Here is a 17,595-nt window from a genome sequence, read left to right on the forward strand (position 1 = left end):
GTAGCTTTGATGTTATTGTTGGTAGCCACAATATCGCTCGTCTGCACCGACAAATCGTCTTCTTGAGTACCAGCATCACCGATCTGAACACTAGGGCGAATGCAAACCGGCGAAACAGGCACGTGCGTGACAACGAGTCGCTCCGGCTGAGGCGGTAACTTTAGCATTTCTTGATCGGAAGGAGGCATCTTGGCCAGCAACGGGAGCAGATGGAGGGGAGTGAGGTCCTCATAAGCCACTTTGCTGAGGTGATTGCCGATTTCGGGGTTGTTACTGACGGCATCTGAGTACTGCTGTTGATACTCTACCTTAGCCTGGTCCTTGGGGAGCTCATGGACAAGCGTCATATACCCGCGAGTACCCTTCTTGACAGCACCATTATAGGCATCGCAGTAGGGACATTGTCGCACTTTTTTACAAGTGTCGACGAGCTTGCGAAAAACTCCTTTTTGTTGCTGCACGTCCTTAGTGGCCTTCCTCGTCCTGTTCAACCACACCGACCTCTTCTCGGGCGCCAACAGCACTCTACCACAACGCTTGCAAATGGCAGATAGGAGAAGTTGTACGTGGCGAAAGTAACCGACGTGGAAAACGGGTAAGACCAGTTTGATAGACCCAAAGTGACCAGGACACTCCCTGAAATTCTTCCCACAGGTTTGACAGTCGCTCATCCTATTCATAGCACCGAGACGAGGGTCATGACAACCTAGAGCGAGCTGCTTGTGGGTCATCGGGTCGAAATAGCCTTGGTTCAGCACTTCAACTTCGCCATATTTAGAGATTTCCTCGCCGGACATAATGCCGAAATCAACGCCTTTGATAGCATAGCTCTCCCCACCGTTCTCGTCAGAAGGTATGGGTTCTTTGATAAGGTACTCGAGGCCGACGTCCTCAGCGTCAGTACTGCCTTTGGGGGTCTCTACCACCTCCATGGCAGTGGGGGAGGCGACAACGGCCATAGAGAGGGAGGATAACAACTGATAGAAGTTGGGGGAGGAGTGGTATTATACTCAAGGTTGTTACATTAAAAAAATCAATTATCTCGGACGGGGCGGCTATGCCACAGCCCCAAGATATGTCGCTGCGAAATTGTCTGTACGAAGCCATATCTTTAGGTCGTGGCATAGCTGCCCCATGAGATCGATCTTTTAAAAGCGAAATGAACATTAAGAGGGTCTATTTAACAGGTAAGCAGAGCAACACCACTTATGCCTGTTGAACATGGTCTAAATCTTGAGCGGAGCGAAGCTCATAATCGATCACGATGGCGTGCGCAAACGTTTAATAGTGATGCCTCAACGGTTGACTAGTTACGTTAGTTCCTTTTCTCCTTTCATTTTCTGAACACAATGTTCTTCGGGATGGACGATATGTTTGGTGGGGCTGCCGGTGGTCCCAAGAAGGACGTAGATACCCACAAATTCTATGACATACTCGGCGTTAAAAAAGACGCGACCAAAGCTGAAATTAAGAAGGCGTAAGTATCATTGACGGGGAGGAGGGTGTATTCAGGGTTGCTACCAGCCCTCCATAGTGGTAGACGATTCGTTTGGCTCAAGGGTCCATTTAAGGTACCGGAAGCTCGCGCTGAAGGAACATCCCGACAAGGGAGGTGATCCTGAGAAGTTCAAGGAGCTCACCCGAGCTTACGAGGTCCTCAGCGACGAGCAGAAGCGGTCGCGATATGACAAGTTCGGCGAGGAAGGTGTAGACCAGGATGGTAAGATACAAAGCAGGTCTGAGTGGCTACCATATGTTATTCATTCAGGTATGGGCCCCGGTAACGCCGAGGATATCTTCGACATGGTCTTCGGGGGTGGCCGCGGTCGCTCCACTGGCCCTCGAAAAGGAGAGGATATCTCCCATGTATTGGAAGTCCCCTTAGCCCAGTTCTATAACGGTGCCACTCGCAAGCTCGCCATCAACAGGGTCGTTATCGACCGGTCCTCACCAATCACCACTTGCAATGCCTGTGATGGTCAGGGTGTCACCATCAAGACCGTCCGGATGGGTCCCATGGTCCAACAGATGCAGTCTGCTTGTCAACAGTGTCACGGTCAAGGTCGCAGTTTCAAGACGAAGAAGTCCAAGGAGGTCATCGAGATTCACATCGAGAAGGGCATGAAGTCCGGTCAGCGGATACCCTTCCGGGGAATGGCCGATGAGAGCAGCCCCGATGTCGAGCCTGGCGACCTCATCATCATCCTCAAACAGAAGGAGCATGACGACACTGAGTTCACTCGGAAGGGCAACGATCTGTTCATCAGGAAGCCCATCAGCTTGGTAGAAGCTCTTACTGGGTATACTGCTGTTATCACCCATATGGACGGTCGGAAGCTTATCGTCCGGTCTAAGCCTGGTGACATTATCAAGCCTATTGACCTGAGTTCGGAGAAGCATTATCTGAAGTGCATCAAGGGCGAGGGCATGCCTACTCATCAGAACCCCTTCCTCTGTGGTAACCTTTTCCTCATATTGGACATTGTTTTCCCCGAGTCCCTCACGCCCGAGGCCTGTGAGATCCTCCAGGAGGTCCTCCCTACCCCCACCAACGCCCCCATCATCACAGATGAGATGGAGGAGACGTACGAGCATCATGAGTTGGTCGATATGGATCCTAAGGAGAGCGCTGCTGCTACCGCTGGTTTCGACAAATCTAATGAAGCCTATGAGGAGGATGAGGAAGGGTCCATGCCTGGTGGTGCTCAGAGGGTCCAGTGTGCCCAACAGTAACGACTTGATAGAACGTTTGATAACAGAGTAATTTGTAGGATATTTTTGGAGGTCGCTAAGGATTCCCCTGCGCGATCCTTGCGATTTCACCCTTTTACTCTGCTCACTGTGACGAAGTCTAATACACTGGTCACAACACTGTCGCTGTCGCTGAGTTGTTGCTCATCGTTATTATGGGGAGCCCTGTAGCGGGGTCTTCCTGTATCAATACTACTACTATCATCATCATTCAAAACAGCTCCATAGTGCTACTCCTATAGAGTGGCAGTAAAAAACAAATACCCGCTTCGCTCCGCTCGTGTTTTGTTGTGGGTCAATAGTGGGATCTTTTTTTATGATGACTGCTTGTGATAGTTCTGTTATTCCAACCGGAAGCACTCATATACGATGTTTTTCGGCAATGGAGGAATGTTCGGGGAAGATTTCGGTGGTCGAGGTCCTTCCAAAAATGCCGATACGCAGAAGCTCTATGACGTCTTGGGGGTGGGCAAAAATGCTTCTACAGCGGATATCAAGAAGGCGTGAGTTTGGGCGTATCTTTTTATCTGTCGATGACCCGTTTGAACCTTAGATATCGCAAGTTGGCGATGCAGCATCATCCTGATAAGGGCGGCGATGAGGAGGAGTTCAAGCTGATTACCAAGGCTTATGAGATTCTGAGCGACGATGAGAAACGAAGAAGATACGATCAGTTTGGCGAGGAGGGTGTCGACTCTGATGGTAGGACCATGGGGTCACCCCCTTGTATTTCGCGGAAGTTCGGGTTTAGGTGGTATGGCGCATGCGACTGACATTTTTGATATGATGTTTGGTGGAGGCGGCAGAAGAGGAGGAGGAGGTCGTCGTAGAGGTGATGACGTCCAGCACATTTTGGAGGTGCCGTTGAAGCAACTGTACACTGGTGCTACTCGAAAGCTGATGATCAATCGAGTGGTCGTCGATAAGGACGTTCCGGTAACCACGTGTAACGCGTGTGATGGTCAAGGGGCTACTGTGAAGGTCATTAGGATGGGCCCGATGATCCAACAGGTGGGTTGCTTGGGAGTTGCCATCATAGAGGGGGCTTCATGTGGACCCGGCCCAGGTCATCTCAACATCTAGGGGGTGTAGTTTTTGCTCATTTTGCAGATATCGGGTTGACATTTCTCTGGGTTTTTCGAACCTTACTCTCCTCCTGGTTTCCGACGGGTGATATTTTTTTTCTCTCGTCAGTTACAATCACCGTGCCGACAGTGTCAAGGACAGGGCCGAAGCTTCAAAACTAAGCGTAACAAGGAAATGGTGGAGGTGCACATCGAGAAGGGCATGAAGCACGGTCAGCGCATACCCTTTCGCGGGATGGCTGATGAGAACAGTCCTGGTGTCGAGCCCGGCGACCTGATTATTGTCCTCAAGCAGAAGGAGGATACTAGTGGCTTCACTAGGAAGGGCGACGATCTGTTCATGCGCCGTTCGGTGACGTTGTTGGAGGCACTGACGGGGTACACGACCGTTTTAACTCACTTAGATGATAGGAAGTTGATCGTACGGTCTAAACCAGGGGATATCATCAGGCCTATCGATATGACTTCAGAGAAGCACTTTTTGAAGGCGGTGAAGGGCGAAGGAATGCCGACTCACAGGAACCCGTTCGTGTATGGGAACCTGTTTTTGATTCTCGACATTACCTTTCCGGAGAGCCTATCGGAGGAAGCGATGGGGAAGCTTAAGGAGATTCTGCCGGCACCGAGGGACTCTCCTAGGATTAGCAAGAAGATGGAAAAGGAGTACGAGCATCATGAGCTGGTTGATATGGACCCTAGTGTGAGTGCTCGAATGGGGGCACAGAGTAGTGGAGGGGAAGCGTACGATGAAGATGAGGAAGGACATAGGGGTCCTAGTGTGGCATGTGCCCAGCAATAAGGATCGAGTAATTACTACTGCTGCTACTGTAAGAGATCGTTGCTGCTACTCTTCTACTATCTACTAGTAGTCTTTTTATTGTCGTTATATGGTAGTGATTTGAGTTGGAGTAGATTGCGACGATGTGGGCGATTTACGGTAGGTGATAATGATATTTACTCCGATAAAATCGTTGCGGGGAGTGGTGACGCCTGCTATGGTCCGAGCTTGTATGGTACGGCCAGTGGGGGGCTTCTTGAGGGCAGCTTCGCCGTCAGCAAGATTCTTCCAAAGTGAGTTTTTCGCTCCGCCATTTTTGAGCTCCAAGTTTTTGGTAGGTGAGCCGAGTAAAAGTCATCAGGGAGGCGGGGGGCCGGACTTGGTGTTTGAAGGGCCGTCCTTGCAAGGCGTCTTGGATGAATCTGCGAGGAAATTCTACATGGGTAATACGGCGGAGCGAAGCGTGTTTTCTTTACCATTTTCGTAGGTCTTGGTATGGAATGCTGTGGCATTGCCTCATATACGGTGATGTGGGCAGAGACGGTCAATCCTGGGGGTAATGGCGGCTTCCCACAGTGTCGAGAAATGTTCTGTCTTAGCGACCGCAATGCTTCTGTTCCTGTTGTGCACCCAGCTGGCCTTCTCTGTGAAGTCCCAGAGCTTATTAGAGTAGGGGGGAGAATAGCAGTGTTGATGGTAGGGACTTGTAGGTATGCCGCAACGGTGAAAAACGTCACTCGCATGTATGCACAGAAACTCCCAGGGGGAGGAGCTGCTGATTACGAGGGTGCCTGGAGGCTCTTTATCGAGACTGATGCGATGAAACGTGATAAGGACAGCGAACGGGCTTGTGGTTGGCAGTGTTGCTCTCTAGGTAGAGTCGATTTGGAGCCACGCGGGTCTTTGCCACGAGGAGATGCGGCGGCTGGCAGAGTAAGGGTGTTGGCATGGGAAGCACCAGGGAAAATTTCGTTCCGTGAATAAAAATCTCTCACCGACGAATAACGCGTTTTTCACGTAAAACGGTTGAATCGGGTGAAACTCTACTGTTTTAGGTCAGTTTTGATCAGCTCGTCCGCCTGGGGGCGTTGGAATTTGACGTTGATGCTAAAGGGGCAGTTGTCCACGATAGAGACACTCTGGATAAGCTGGCCCCCTCTGTATTTGCCAAGGCTGGCCAGCAGCGCTTTGTAGCGAGCGAATCGGAATTAGTGATTACCCAGGAAGAAGTGGAGACCACGAGGACGATAGACGACTCGTTTGCGCCTAATGTGCGACTGTCCGAGCTCACCACCAAGCAGTTGGAGGAAGCCTTGGTGGGTTTAGAAATGGAGGGAAATTATGCATATGAAAATCCTGAGGAAATTTTTTCCTGGAATTCTTAGTGATTGATACACCTTGTGTATCGAGGGGAAATCCGAGGCAGCCGCCCCTGACTATGTGCATGCGTACGAGGCAAGCCATGTCGCCGCTGTGTGCTCATCGTAAAGAGTTGATGCCTAATCAAAGTGTGGTGCTCGGTGTCTGGGAAATGTCTTTGACCCGCCTCATTCCGCCCGGGTAGCCCGGTAGGAATATTTCCTCCCTTGGTGATCGATTCGCGATATGGGCTCTTTTCCCAGTGTTGTGCGAAGCGAAGACGAAAGCCGAGAATTCTGCTGCTTCTGTACACTTTTACTCGAGTTTGTATATGAACTTGTATAATTAGTGCGGAAACTCCTGAGCTCAGCTGGGAGAAGCGAACATGTATTCGTGGTCGTTGTGGTCAGAGAATCATCCAGAAACCTATAATGTTCCCGGGGAGAACTCTATTTTGAATTTTCCACATGGCTAGGTATACACTCTTTCCCACGTAAATGTCATCATCACATTAGGAACATCATTTTCCCCATTGTTATCAAACCCGCAGGAAGCGTTATTTCTCAAAGTTGCTTGCGTCCCTGGTTGTGGGGATGATACTATTGCTGGTCTCAGGCTAAGCGTCCGGGAGCTCTGGGGGGACAGAATATCAAAGCTGTTCCGTCGCGAGTGGTAGGAAGAGGAAGCGTTGTGTTGAGGGGACAGATTTTTGTGTTAGTTGCTGAACAAAGCCTCGGACACGCTTTTCTACGGTGGTGGGTTTATTCTGGCTGGTGCGGTTCTCTTGGGCCTCTTCGGGGGGAGCACTGAGGAGTATCTTAAGAGGGCCGAGGAGGAGCACAACAGAATGATGTAGATTTTTTTGGGGAAAATTGCGAGGAAATTTTGGGAGGGTATTGTTGGTGCTCGATATACAATTCTACTTGGATTCGCATAGGAAGTTCTATAATTAGTGAGGAAACTTCTGAGCTCAGCTGAGAGAAAGCGAATATATTTTCAACACTTCTCTGGAGAGGTTGACTTGTGAAGATTCGGATTAGGTCCAGTAGGATGATGACGCCATTCAACAGTCAACAGCCTCAGCAGTTCTATGGTGGTTATGCTCCCCCTCCTCCTGGTACCACACCTCCGCCACTTCAAGGATACCCTACTCGGGGTCAGTATTGAACTCTGTGATGATACTCTCATTGATTGTTTCTAATTTTTGATTTTGTGTTGAGATTATCGGGCGCCTCTTCTTAGTCGCTGCTGCTTGTTGCTTACAACAACAGCAAACCACTTGACGTGGTTCAAATCTCATTTGATTTTCAGCGCATATCCCGGGCCCGTATTTGATCAACATCAGTAGTGCTATATGGCGAATTTAGTCAATTTCATCGTTACGTTTCAGAAGGGAAATAATTCCCTTCTCGTGGTTGAGATGAGCTCCTCAATTTTCCAGTTGAACGTCGCTCCGTCACACAATGGGATCTCTCTCTCACGCGTATCTTCTCCTATACAACACAGTACAGACTCTGGGCTGGGCCTATATCCTCTATGAAGCTCTTATGGGGCCTCTACCAGCCGTCAGTGGAAAAGTGATCGAACCTTTGTAAGTGATGGCAATTGGAAAAAGATCTTTTCATGCATTTTGAAAGGTACTTGTTTCAAGGCTTGGCTGTTTTGGAGATCCTCCACTCTGTTTTCGGTTTGGTCAGAGCAAGTCCTGTGATCACTACCATCCAGGTTGAATTTATTTGTAGCTGTAAAAGTTGCATAAACATCTTCCCTCAGGTCTATTCCCGACTACAGCTCATCTATCTCCACTACCGTTGCAGCGAAGTTGCCGATAGCAGCCCTGGTTTGCTCCCCATGGTGCTCGCGTGGTCCATCACAGAAGTTGTGAGGTATTTCCCAGAAGCAAACACTACCCTTTCTAGCTACCAACAGATACTCCTATTTGGGCCTACACATGTCAGTTGGAGCTCCTGGCTTCCTCAAGTGGTTACGCTATACGTAAGGGAAAGACATCTCCTCCGACTTGATCGATTCCCCACGCCTCAGGTTGTTTCTAGTCCTTTACCCTCTAGGGGTATACGGCGAGATGCGTGTCATCTACGACGTGCTGCCTGTGGTTGACAGGGAGGGTATCCTTTCAGTGGCCATGCCCAACTCGTATAACTTCTCCTTCAATTTTGCCGTTTTCCTCAAGGTGAGCTCAATTGTTTTGCCCTTTGCTGTCAGTGCTTGTTTCAGAGCCTACTAGCCATCTATCTCCCCGGGCTGTACGTGCAGTACACCCATATGCTGCATCAGAGGAGCAAACAACTCGGTGGACACGCGAAGAAGTCCCAGTGAATGTCGAGGGCAGTTTATCAGGCAAATACACATCCCCACAGTGTTGTGTTGAGTTTATAGTAAACTGACATTCCACGACGAGTAGCGTCTGCACGCATGTACAAGGATTAAGAGGTGACTTACGTTTACCAAGACACTCGAATTTCCCTCAACTTTTGTCAGCAACCAAACGCCTGAACTTGTCAGAAACGAAAGGAAAATGCAGCAATCTTATCTGCGAAGTTCTTCAATCGAGTAATTTGATAACCTCTTGTCGTCTATCTTTAACAGTATTATTGGCCTTGTCGATAACATAGAGGAGCATCACTTTACGACCACCATCAGAGACGAACCCCAAAGTCTCTGTGAAGCCACCACACCGCACACCAGTGCTGCTAACCTCGCGGAAGAGGTGAAGGAGAGCCTTTCGGGAGACCCTCTCGCCAGGCAGCATCCTTTCAATGCAAATAGAAACGACTCTCTCGAAAACCACAGAGTGCCAATCTTTGACTTGAGGAATCTTTCGTACTGCGTTCTGGTCACTAGGTAAGGCTCTATTCCACAACTTGGCCACGTCGTTGATAGAAGATATAAGTTTTGGCAAAAGATTCGCGAGGTCCTCGTGAGAAAAGATACGAAGTAGGTCCACACGCCAGAAGGTTAGACAAGTGCCTTTTGATTTCGACCGCAACTCTCGAGGCTCCATCACGCCACTGTTCGCAACGGAAACGATCAACTCGGCTGCTCGTGAGGACATGCAGGCCACATCGGCTAAGATTTGATGCATGGCAGTAGTGTTATCATCAAGAAGGACAGCATCCAGAGCCTTCCGAGTGATGCCTCGAACCGACCAAGCTGGGGTGCTATCATGAACATAGGGAATGTGAGCTTCTGTGGCGACCTTGACAAACGTCGACTTCCGCTCGTGAATGAGAGGCCGACACACTATGCATCTGTCGAGACCAGGCGGGGACTCCCTAACGCGATGCATGCCGTCCATATCGCCCATAACGTGGCCTCTACTCAGCTGCTCGAGACGGTTCTCATCAACGTCGTCTTGATGGTGACCAAGGACTACCACACAGTTCTCATCACCAGAGGCTAGACTGTACATACGAAACCTTATAGTCTTCGTTTGCGTTTCATACTCGTCTCTGGTCACGCCGCTAGAAGTCGTCCCCTCTGAACCGTGTGGTCGTGGAAGGTCTATGTTGAAGGCGAACAGCTGGACGTTGCACTGTTCACAAAGCCAGGCCACGAGGTTGAGTTCAGACCGAGCCTCATCGAGGTTCTCTCGGTTCGCTGAATACCCCATATAGAGCGCTCGAAGCTTCCAGTCAACTACTCTGTGGTAACGCAGCGCACAGAGAAGGATGAGAGTGGACGAAGAGTCGACTCCTCCGGAAAGAGATAAGACCACCGTTCTGGACTTGGTCATAGCAAAGGCCTCTTCCAGCCCAGAGCTCAGTTCTGAACACAGGGAGCTTGTGGCTAGCCTCTCTAGAGTACGCGGAAGGTCACTGAGGAAGCTATCGCAATAAGGCCAACACCTAGGGTCGAGATAAGCCTTATTCGGGTAGTCATGGCCGTTCAAGGGGATTTTAGCCGGTTTGCCCTCAGCGCTCAGACTGTACTGTATAAACTCCTCAGCAGAAGCATGCGGAGGCGCCGTCAACAACTCTTCGATCACCTCGCACACCATTGCTGCGAAAAGGGCATCACACGCGAGTCCATTGGAGAAAGCGCGCGCCCAGATGGGGAAATTTGTGATCGATTTTTGTATAACCATAACAGTTGATAAACCGAATCGTTTCCAGAGTCGCTTATTACACATATAATACGATGCTAGAGTCGATTCTGAAACTCCACAAGTGGAATAATGAACCTGGGGAGCGTCTCTGTCGTGGGATTACTACAATGTAGAGGCAATATAAAACGCGATCAGTTTCAGTCCGCTTTCTACGAGGGTTCGAGACGTGATTCGGCATTCATGGACGCAGTTGGTCCAGCCGGGACTCTCTATCACACATCTACGCTCCCCTTCGTATAGAAAACTGACACGGAACTTGAGTCCTCAGGAGCTCACCGGAGTTCTGCGAGAATTCTGCAGTATACACGCCGTGTATTGGTGAAAATCTCCCAGTGTTACATGGTCGTAAATTGGGAACAGCGAGCAATCACAGTTCTCGAATGCCCCTACTACGATGGTGGCTAAACATTGGAATTCTGAATAGGAGTATTGAGTCACATCAGCTCGATCGTTGTGAGTGTAGCAATAGAGCCTTTCATAGTGCGCGTTGTTGTGAACATAGTAGTAATATACTACTAAGGACATTGAATAGTAAGTACTTCTACCGTTAGTCTATAGCAACATTCAATTCGAACCTCATCGTCGTAGTAACGTGGTTTTACTCGACATTGTTGTTGTGTCGTCTGCGAGAAAGATGAGTAGCCCCTCGACCGTTGTGCACTCGGATGCTCCCCTGGGGGGTGTCGGCGAAGCTGGTGCTTCCGCCGCGATGCTTTTGCAAGGAGCTGATGGGGTTGAGACGATGGAAGATTGGCAACATCAAGAGGCCACTTCTCAAAGCTTGCCGTCTGCAGGGATCGAACCAGGGACCGATCCAATAGTAAGATTGTGTCTTAACCCCGCGAGTATATAATAGTCATTCAGCTTCTCTTGGATCAAACACTTCAACTGCTTGTCGCCTTGCTTGCCATTCTCAGTAGAGAACGACAGAATTTAGTATTGCAACGACGGGAGCTCCAAGGCGAGTGGAGGAAGGTGAGGAGACCCGCACTTGGAGAAAATTCTAATACCGCGACTGTCCGTCGCTCCCCTCCGGGACGGCCTCGGCCGTGTCGGGGAGTTTCCAATATGCATACCTCGAGACCACAGTGACGAATCCGCTGAACGAATGCCAAACTCCCGTAGTTCCAAACTGCCAAGGCTGCCGCGCCTGGGGTGCTACCAAGAAGGACAGGATTCGACCTCGCAACGGTGGGCGATATATACCTCTACCGCACTCTACTGGAAGGAGGCAAGACAAGTTGCTGTTGTCGGTCTCAGTTCCAACGCATGAACAGCATGTTGGCCAACGTCAACGCCCGTGTAATACAGAGCGTACAAGAATCCTATTGCTCCCCCTTCACTCGGTGAGGCGCCGAACTGGATGGTGACGAGATCTCACATGCGAGTTCAGGAAGCGACAGTCGGTAGACATGGACTATCCCATACTGCCCTTGGGGTGGTCGAAGAGGGCGCGGACAGAAGCGTCTCGAACGGAGAAGCCTGTTGGGCCGAACCATGATGCTACCGCACAGGTCGGTGTTTGTTGACTACCATACCACTCCAATGCTTCATCGTATAGCTTGGCTACTTCACGCTTCGAAATGGACAAGCCCTCACTGATTGTGTCCAGTGGGCGCCCGACAACGACAAAGCTGATGTAGAGGTGAGCCGAAGGATGTACTCGGCTGGTCTGACTTCCACCGAGACTAGGTGCAGCTTCTCAACGGGTTTCCTGATGATGAAATTGTAGAGGTCCAGCTGGACACTCCGTCTCGGCAGAAGAGCCCTGACGAGCAGTCGAAGTGCTCTTGGGCGGCCCAAGGTAAGCGCGGGAGCTCGGCCTGCTGACTATGTGCGGGCGCAGGTCAGAGTTGGATCACACGGTGGACTGAGGGAGGGAAATCGAGGACGAAAAGCTTCTCATCTCGAAAGTAGCATACTCTTGTCAATTCCTTTTGAGTCGACTTACAGGTACGGCTACGAAAAAGCGATGGCGTTAGCTGAAGACTTGCGGAAAACTGTCGTCGGTGAACCATCGAACAGCAGCCGTGTGAGGGTCCCCTTCGAGTGGGAGGGCCTCAGGAGAATCTTTGTCTCTCTTCAGGATATCAAAAGCGAGTCCTCATCACCGGTCCAGTCGGAGGTAGCGCCTTGGGTTCAGTGAACCGTCGTAGTCATGCCAATGCTTCTGTTTCCTGTCGTCGCTGTTCTCTTCACCAAGACTTCGCATCTTTTTCGGATGAGTTATAATGTGTTGAGGAACCGTCGATGAGCTCCAAGTCTATGTTTTATGCTACCGATGGCCCATCGGCGATGGGAAATTAATTGAATATTCGCTTGTCAATGTTTAGGAGTCGGTGCCACTCCTTCCTCCCGGTGATCGCCAGGGCAACAGCAAGGGCGCGCGAAAGAATCGTGTGGAGCCCTCGAAGGCTATGATAGAATCGGCGAAGGATGAAGGAGTTTACTATAACAAATCTAGCCGAACTTGGTGGGCAGCGACGAACTTGCGAGAGTACCAACATGGAGGTTCTCCAGGTACATAAGGAGGCCCGACAGCGATGGAAGAGTCCGAACCAAAGGCTTCAGCACTCTGCGTCTCGGGTTGCACCCAGCCTACGACGCAGCGGTAAAATACCGAAAGGAACTAAACGAGGCAACGGAGAGAGTGAAGTATGGAGCTACCGAGGGTGAGCAGATGAGAGCGTATTGACTTTGGTGATAGATTGCAACCAGTCACCACGACCCCGGTATCTAGTCCAGAGGCTGGTCGTGAGGGCAGAAGCACTCGAGCTTCCTCACGGAGTGCAGATGTCCCGGTGGTTCCGCTTCTGGTTGAGGACTTCTAGTCTCACTTATATCATCGAAGAGAAGACCTCTTCAATACATACCAGTTGCTTTTGACGCGATACTACTGTATGATACATCGATGCGTCTTGCGAGACGTGAGGGCACTAATTAAATTTGAACACTTCTCTGTACACTAGGGTCGGCCTTGTGTTACCTACAGTCCGGCCATGCGATGATGCTGTGCTACTATTTCATCTAGATAGTGCTATGTCAACCTTTGAGTAGAGAATACCTCCATGATAGGAGGAATCTTCTAGTCACTTGCGCAGACTGGTTAGTCTCTATGATGACCATTGAACCCCTGTTTGGTCTAGACCGAAACTTTGATCTCGCGAATACGACACAATACTATACTTTGGAATGCTGAAGTATAAATGTCTATCCAACCTGTATTCAATAGAGTATCCTCCTACACCTTGTCAATCTCAAATTCGGCAAGTGAAAGAACAAATTGAATAAATGAAACTTGATTTTCGTTGAGTGAAAGGAGTTTTTCATGGAGTGAAAGTTCGAACTCGAAATGAAAGTTCAAGTTCGTAAATGAACTTTATGAATTCGGCAGCGCGAGTTCAAATCCGTCGAACACAAGACCAATTTCGACCAATGAAAGCTCATTTTTCATTCAGTGGAAAAAATCCTTCCACTCAACGAAAATTGAATTTCATTCACCTAATTTGTTCTTTCAATTGCTGAATTTGAGATTGAAAAGGTGTAGAGCTCCATAGCTCCCACATGAGATCACAAAGTGAATAACATGGTCTCTAGTAGAATGCTCCCAATGATGACCATCGTTCGTAATTACGAGTCGTGATACGGAACTCAGGAAACGCATCTGCACAACGCAACATTGTAGCACGAATTTCAGTTCGTTGAAGCACTCTACTATTTCTCACATTAATGCTATTTTCTCACTATTAACATCAACTTCGTTCAGTGCTCCATCTTGGATCTCTTTCATCATGGTGTCTACGTGCTTGCTGACTTCATCTGTGGTCGCGGTTCTCGTCGCTTTACTGTTGTCATGTACACGGTATTTTCCCACTCCCTACCCTGATCGACTCGCGGTCATCAGTGAGGTCGATGCCCGCATTGATAATGCTTTTTACAGCGATGTTACATGGTGGAACGAGAGGGAAGTTATATATACACTCAGAAAGATGAATGTGGTTCGTGCACCATACTTTCATCGTCATCTTTCTAAGGGAGGTAAGAAACTTTCTAAGGGTAGATACTTAGACGTTGGTTGTGGTGGTGGTCTATTGACTGAAGAGATGGCATCAACCTACGGCTATAATATCACTGGTATTGACATCAGTGAGGCCTCCTTACAGCAGGCACGCCAACATGGACGTGATATTCCTAATCTACACTATCAAGTTGGATCGGTATATGATATACCATTCCCCGACAACTCCTTCGATGGCGTTATCATATCCGACGTCCTCGAGCATCTTTTGGACCTTCAAGGAGCCTTGACTGAAATCTTTCGAGTATTGAAGCCCGGTGGTGTGCTCGTATTCGACACCATATCTCGGACCATGAAGAGTTACGTTTTACTATGGTTGATATCACAAGAGCTCCTCCAAGTACGAGAGCCCTCGTCCGCTTCCCAGTTTGATTATCGTGTTCAGATCATGTATCAGGGTGCCCATGATTGGAGATTGTTTATAACTCCACAGGAAATGACTCACTTGCTAGCCAACACCGGGTTCATTCTGAGTAAGTAGCATCATGTCACGCTGCTGATGCAGCGGTTGTGCCCAAGCATTGCTAGTATAGCTCAGCTGTCTCGGTTTTAGGCTCAGAGGAGGACTGGACCGGCATGGACTTCAAAGGGGTGCCACTTGGTGTGAGTATTGAGTTTTCTAACTTCAGATCCGTGAAATAGGAGAAGTTCGAGACCGTGATGGATTGTCATTGGAACTGCTAGATCTAGATAGCCATATAGCCGATCCTGCCCCCAAATTCTTTATCTTTCTTTATTTCCTGACTCGTAGCAGTTGACAATCGCATCGTTTCTGTCGAAATCCCTTTTCTGGTGACTTATATGATGGCGGCAGATATCGTCTGGAATGTGTCAGATACTTCAGTACATTGCCGGAGGGATGGTGGACAAGTCTGTGGTTTTCGCTGGAGGCTTCGTGGAGGTGCCTGGTGATCTAGATATGATCTACGGTGGTGTCGCCTCGAAACCACACACCTCTCAATGACGCATGCACTGTGCTATCAAGTGCTCGTTTTTCACCAATGGTGCAATTGTGTTGTGTATACTGAGTTCAGCGAAGATATTCGGTCTGCTCGCACGAGTGGTGCCAACAATCTTGGGAACTGTGACCAGAAGGAGCTGGGCGTACTTCTCTGGTGACGAACGTTGAGACAGGCTTCCAGGTGTCCCCCCCCGTGGCTCATTGATCTGGGTTTGCGCAATGACTGGTGGTCATCAACGGTTGGTGGCATTCTTGGGCCCTCCCAGACACCCTTGCTGTTATCAACGGCAATGACGTTAATACGGATGAAAGTTATCAGAATCATCTTGGGGGGTTCGTATTCACTAAACTGAAGATGGATGAGGTTCGATCTGCCCGAGTCGAGCTCATTACCGGCTAACTATGCACGGATACTGAAAGTATGAGGAAGACTTTCTCAGCGTTTCTCAAGAGTCAACTTTGAGGTGTTCATATGGCGATCTACGATAGTGTCCCATAGCCTTGTGGTTTCACATCGTTAGGCTCTGTCTCCCCGTATACACGAGTGCTCTCCCGGAGTTTGCTGGTTTTTGTATCAGTAAGTCTCGCTGGATCTTCACTCGTTGATAGTTCATACACAATACAGCATTCGGCAGTATTTTGCCCGCTATCAAACTTCCACAATAATATTCTCACTCATTGATATTTTCCATTCATACTCCAACTCACAGTCCGAGTCCTCAGACCTTTGACTTTGCAAACGCTTCACATGATCAGTGATGAAGAAATCAATGGTCCATCATCACTCACTAGAAACCATTGGAATTTTTGAATGAAAGACCCTCGAAGATGTATCGCGCAGTAAAAGTCGGCAAATGCCGATGCGCATCCAGGGGCACTTGCCAAGGAGTTCGTAAGCTAGATGATGATCAATGCAAGACTGAACTGTGAAGCTTCATAGTCATGTCGACTGGGATCTTCAAAATTCAATCTCGCCCAGAGAATTTCAATACTCTCTCCAACAACATAGTGAATTTAGTTGGTTTGCGCTGACGTTATCACTAATAGTAGCCGTGGCTGGCAAGTCCTGAATCCTAACTCAGAGAGAGGAAGCTCACGTGACGTGAGTCACGTCCATCTGTGAAGCCAACAGCGCAGTCGTCGATCTCAATACTTCTAGTTACTAACTGTATCAACTCACGTGCACAATTCGTAGCAGAGACTCAGCAGACCAGAGAACCAGTATAATACGTATCAACCCGGAGGGGGAGTCCCAAATAAGACCCTGTCAGAAAGGCTCATTCGAGCACTTCCAGACAAGACAACAGTTGGGGCTCTGTTCTCCTCCCTCATGACCGTTTCAAATCCAGATTTTCGAATACGTCAGGCAAAGATGCTCATCTTGCAGACTCGTCGTTCTGAATCTCACGTTAATCGCGGTGACTGCGCCGGTACAATACAAAACAGCACAACAGCACAACAGCGGAGTGCTGTTTTCTATTTTGGCCCGTAAGAACCGCACATGCTCTTATGTGTCCGCTGTTTTTTAAACGACAAAACAGCGCCAGCTATTTACAAAATCGCACTCTTATCACACATAATAGCACTCTGATTTACAAAAGCGCTCTGACATTGTGCAAAACCGCACTTCTGCTGAAACGCTCTTTTCTCTTGTGCAGAAATGCATTTCAGCATGTTTTTAGAATTTGCTCTTTTTCAATTTTTTTCTCGGCAGAAATACATTATGGCATACGCCCCTCTGCCACTTTTCTGCTCATTTCTATCTTTTTTCTCGCAATTTTTTCTAAAACATCGGCGGGTATGAGAGATTAACTCACCGGAAAGTACTACTTTCTGGGAGCGTTCTTCCGCTACGGGAAGTATGAATTCCTCACTGGGTGATGTTTCATCTGCAATCACCCGGACGATACTTTGACGATGTCCGTACTTACGCAGCTCTTCATTTCTTTCAGTCCTATTATACGCGAAATGTGTCCGTTGTGTGGTTTTTCTGCCGCTTTTCCTGTTATGTGCGTGCCACGCGCATACACATGGTCTTCATCTGTCTCTCACATCTGCTATGGAATTTCCCTGCTGCGCGTGCTCCGCTATGCTTTTGTTGATACTACGTTACATAGATGTTCTACACGTACTGTGTTCACGCAACAATACAAGGAGATGAATTGCACTAGTCACTACTTCACCATCCCCACCGACGTTTGTTGTTGCCCTGTATTATTCCACAACTGCTCGATGGCACCCCGAGAAGGTTTCGGCTTGCAAGGTGATATGAGATCCTAAAAAATTTCTCCTAACAATCCAATTTAAGGTGCAACTTTATCAAACAAATAACAAGTAACAGCCAAAGTTACTTAGCAATATATACTTACATTCATGAGGCGCGCTGACTCTGTTCCATTCGATATACACTTGATTTTAAGTTTTCGAAACGCGGGAATCAAGTGCTCAATAACTGTA

The 17,595-nt window shown here is 48.8% G+C and overlaps 7 protein-coding genes across 7 annotated transcripts in view; 5 read left to right on the forward strand and 2 right to left on the reverse strand.

Annotated features, from left to right (window-relative positions):
* Pmar_PMAR025092 (DNA-directed RNA polymerase III largest subunit, putative) overlaps positions 1–959 on the reverse strand; it is a gene marked incomplete at both ends in the record, with an annotated part of 4,449 nt that extends 3,490 nt beyond the window's left edge. The window contains one exon of the mRNA XM_002768233.1: positions 30–959. Coding sequence (XP_002768279.1) covers positions 30–959 — 930 coding nt within the window. The remainder of the gene's footprint in view (positions 1–29) is intronic.
* A 390-nt stretch (positions 960–1,349) lies between these two features.
* Pmar_PMAR025093 (chaperone protein DnaJ, putative) lies at positions 1,350–3,002 on the forward strand (the record flags this gene model as incomplete). Its single annotated transcript, XM_002768234.1, has 3 exons — positions 1,350–1,477; positions 1,572–1,720; positions 1,769–3,002. The coding sequence occupies 3 exons, from the start codon at positions 1,350–1,352 to the stop codon at positions 2,731–2,733; spliced, it is 1,242 nt and encodes a 413-aa protein (XP_002768280.1). The 3' UTR covers positions 2,734–3,002.
* Positions 3,003–3,120: 118 nt separating this feature from the next.
* Positions 3,121–4,635, forward strand: Pmar_PMAR025094 (conserved hypothetical protein; the record flags this gene model as incomplete). The annotated part of the gene is made up of 4 exons (XM_002768235.1): positions 3,121–3,254; positions 3,305–3,453; positions 3,503–3,762; positions 3,946–4,635. The coding sequence occupies 4 exons, from the start codon at positions 3,121–3,123 to the stop codon at positions 4,633–4,635; spliced, it is 1,233 nt and encodes a 410-aa protein (XP_002768281.1).
* Positions 4,636–4,775: 140 nt separating this feature from the next.
* Pmar_PMAR025095 (hypothetical protein) lies at positions 4,776–7,143 on the forward strand. The gene is made up of 10 exons (XM_002768236.1): positions 4,776–4,907; positions 4,953–5,057; positions 5,102–5,170; positions 5,214–5,283; positions 5,325–5,440; positions 5,489–5,547; positions 5,670–5,930; positions 6,589–6,645; positions 6,692–6,825; positions 7,014–7,143. Exons 1-10 carry the CDS (start codon positions 4,784–4,786, stop codon positions 7,138–7,140), a joined length of 1,122 nt encoding a protein of 373 aa, XP_002768282.1. The 5' UTR covers positions 4,776–4,783; the 3' UTR covers positions 7,141–7,143.
* Positions 7,144–7,436: 293 nt separating this feature from the next.
* On the forward strand, positions 7,437–8,310 carry Pmar_PMAR025096 (ptpla domain protein, putative; the record flags this gene model as incomplete). The annotated part of the gene is made up of 6 exons (XM_002768237.1): positions 7,437–7,564; positions 7,611–7,698; positions 7,747–7,859; positions 7,903–7,968; positions 8,017–8,164; positions 8,209–8,310. 6 exons carry the CDS (start codon positions 7,437–7,439, stop codon positions 8,308–8,310), a joined length of 645 nt encoding a protein of 214 aa, XP_002768283.1.
* Positions 8,311–8,536: 226 nt separating this feature from the next.
* Positions 8,537–9,991, reverse strand: Pmar_PMAR025097 (hypothetical protein; the record flags this gene model as incomplete). The annotated part of the gene is made up of 1 exon (XM_002768238.1): positions 8,537–9,991. One exon carries the CDS (start codon positions 9,989–9,991, stop codon positions 8,537–8,539), a length of 1,455 nt encoding a protein of 484 aa, XP_002768284.1.
* A 4,097-nt stretch (positions 9,992–14,088) lies between these two features.
* On the forward strand, positions 14,089–14,658 carry Pmar_PMAR025098 (3-demethylubiquinone-9 3-methyltransferase, putative; the record flags this gene model as incomplete). The annotated part of the gene is made up of 1 exon (XM_002768239.1): positions 14,089–14,658. One exon carries the CDS (start codon positions 14,089–14,091, stop codon positions 14,656–14,658), a length of 570 nt encoding a protein of 189 aa, XP_002768285.1.
* Between the last annotated feature and the right edge of the window lie 2,937 nt (positions 14,659–17,595).

This window comes from Perkinsus marinus (genome assembly GCF_000006405.1).
Source record: "Perkinsus marinus ATCC 50983 genomic scaffold scf_1104296968888, whole genome shotgun sequence".
Lineage (NCBI taxonomy): Eukaryota > Perkinsozoa > Perkinsida > Perkinsidae > Perkinsus > Perkinsus marinus.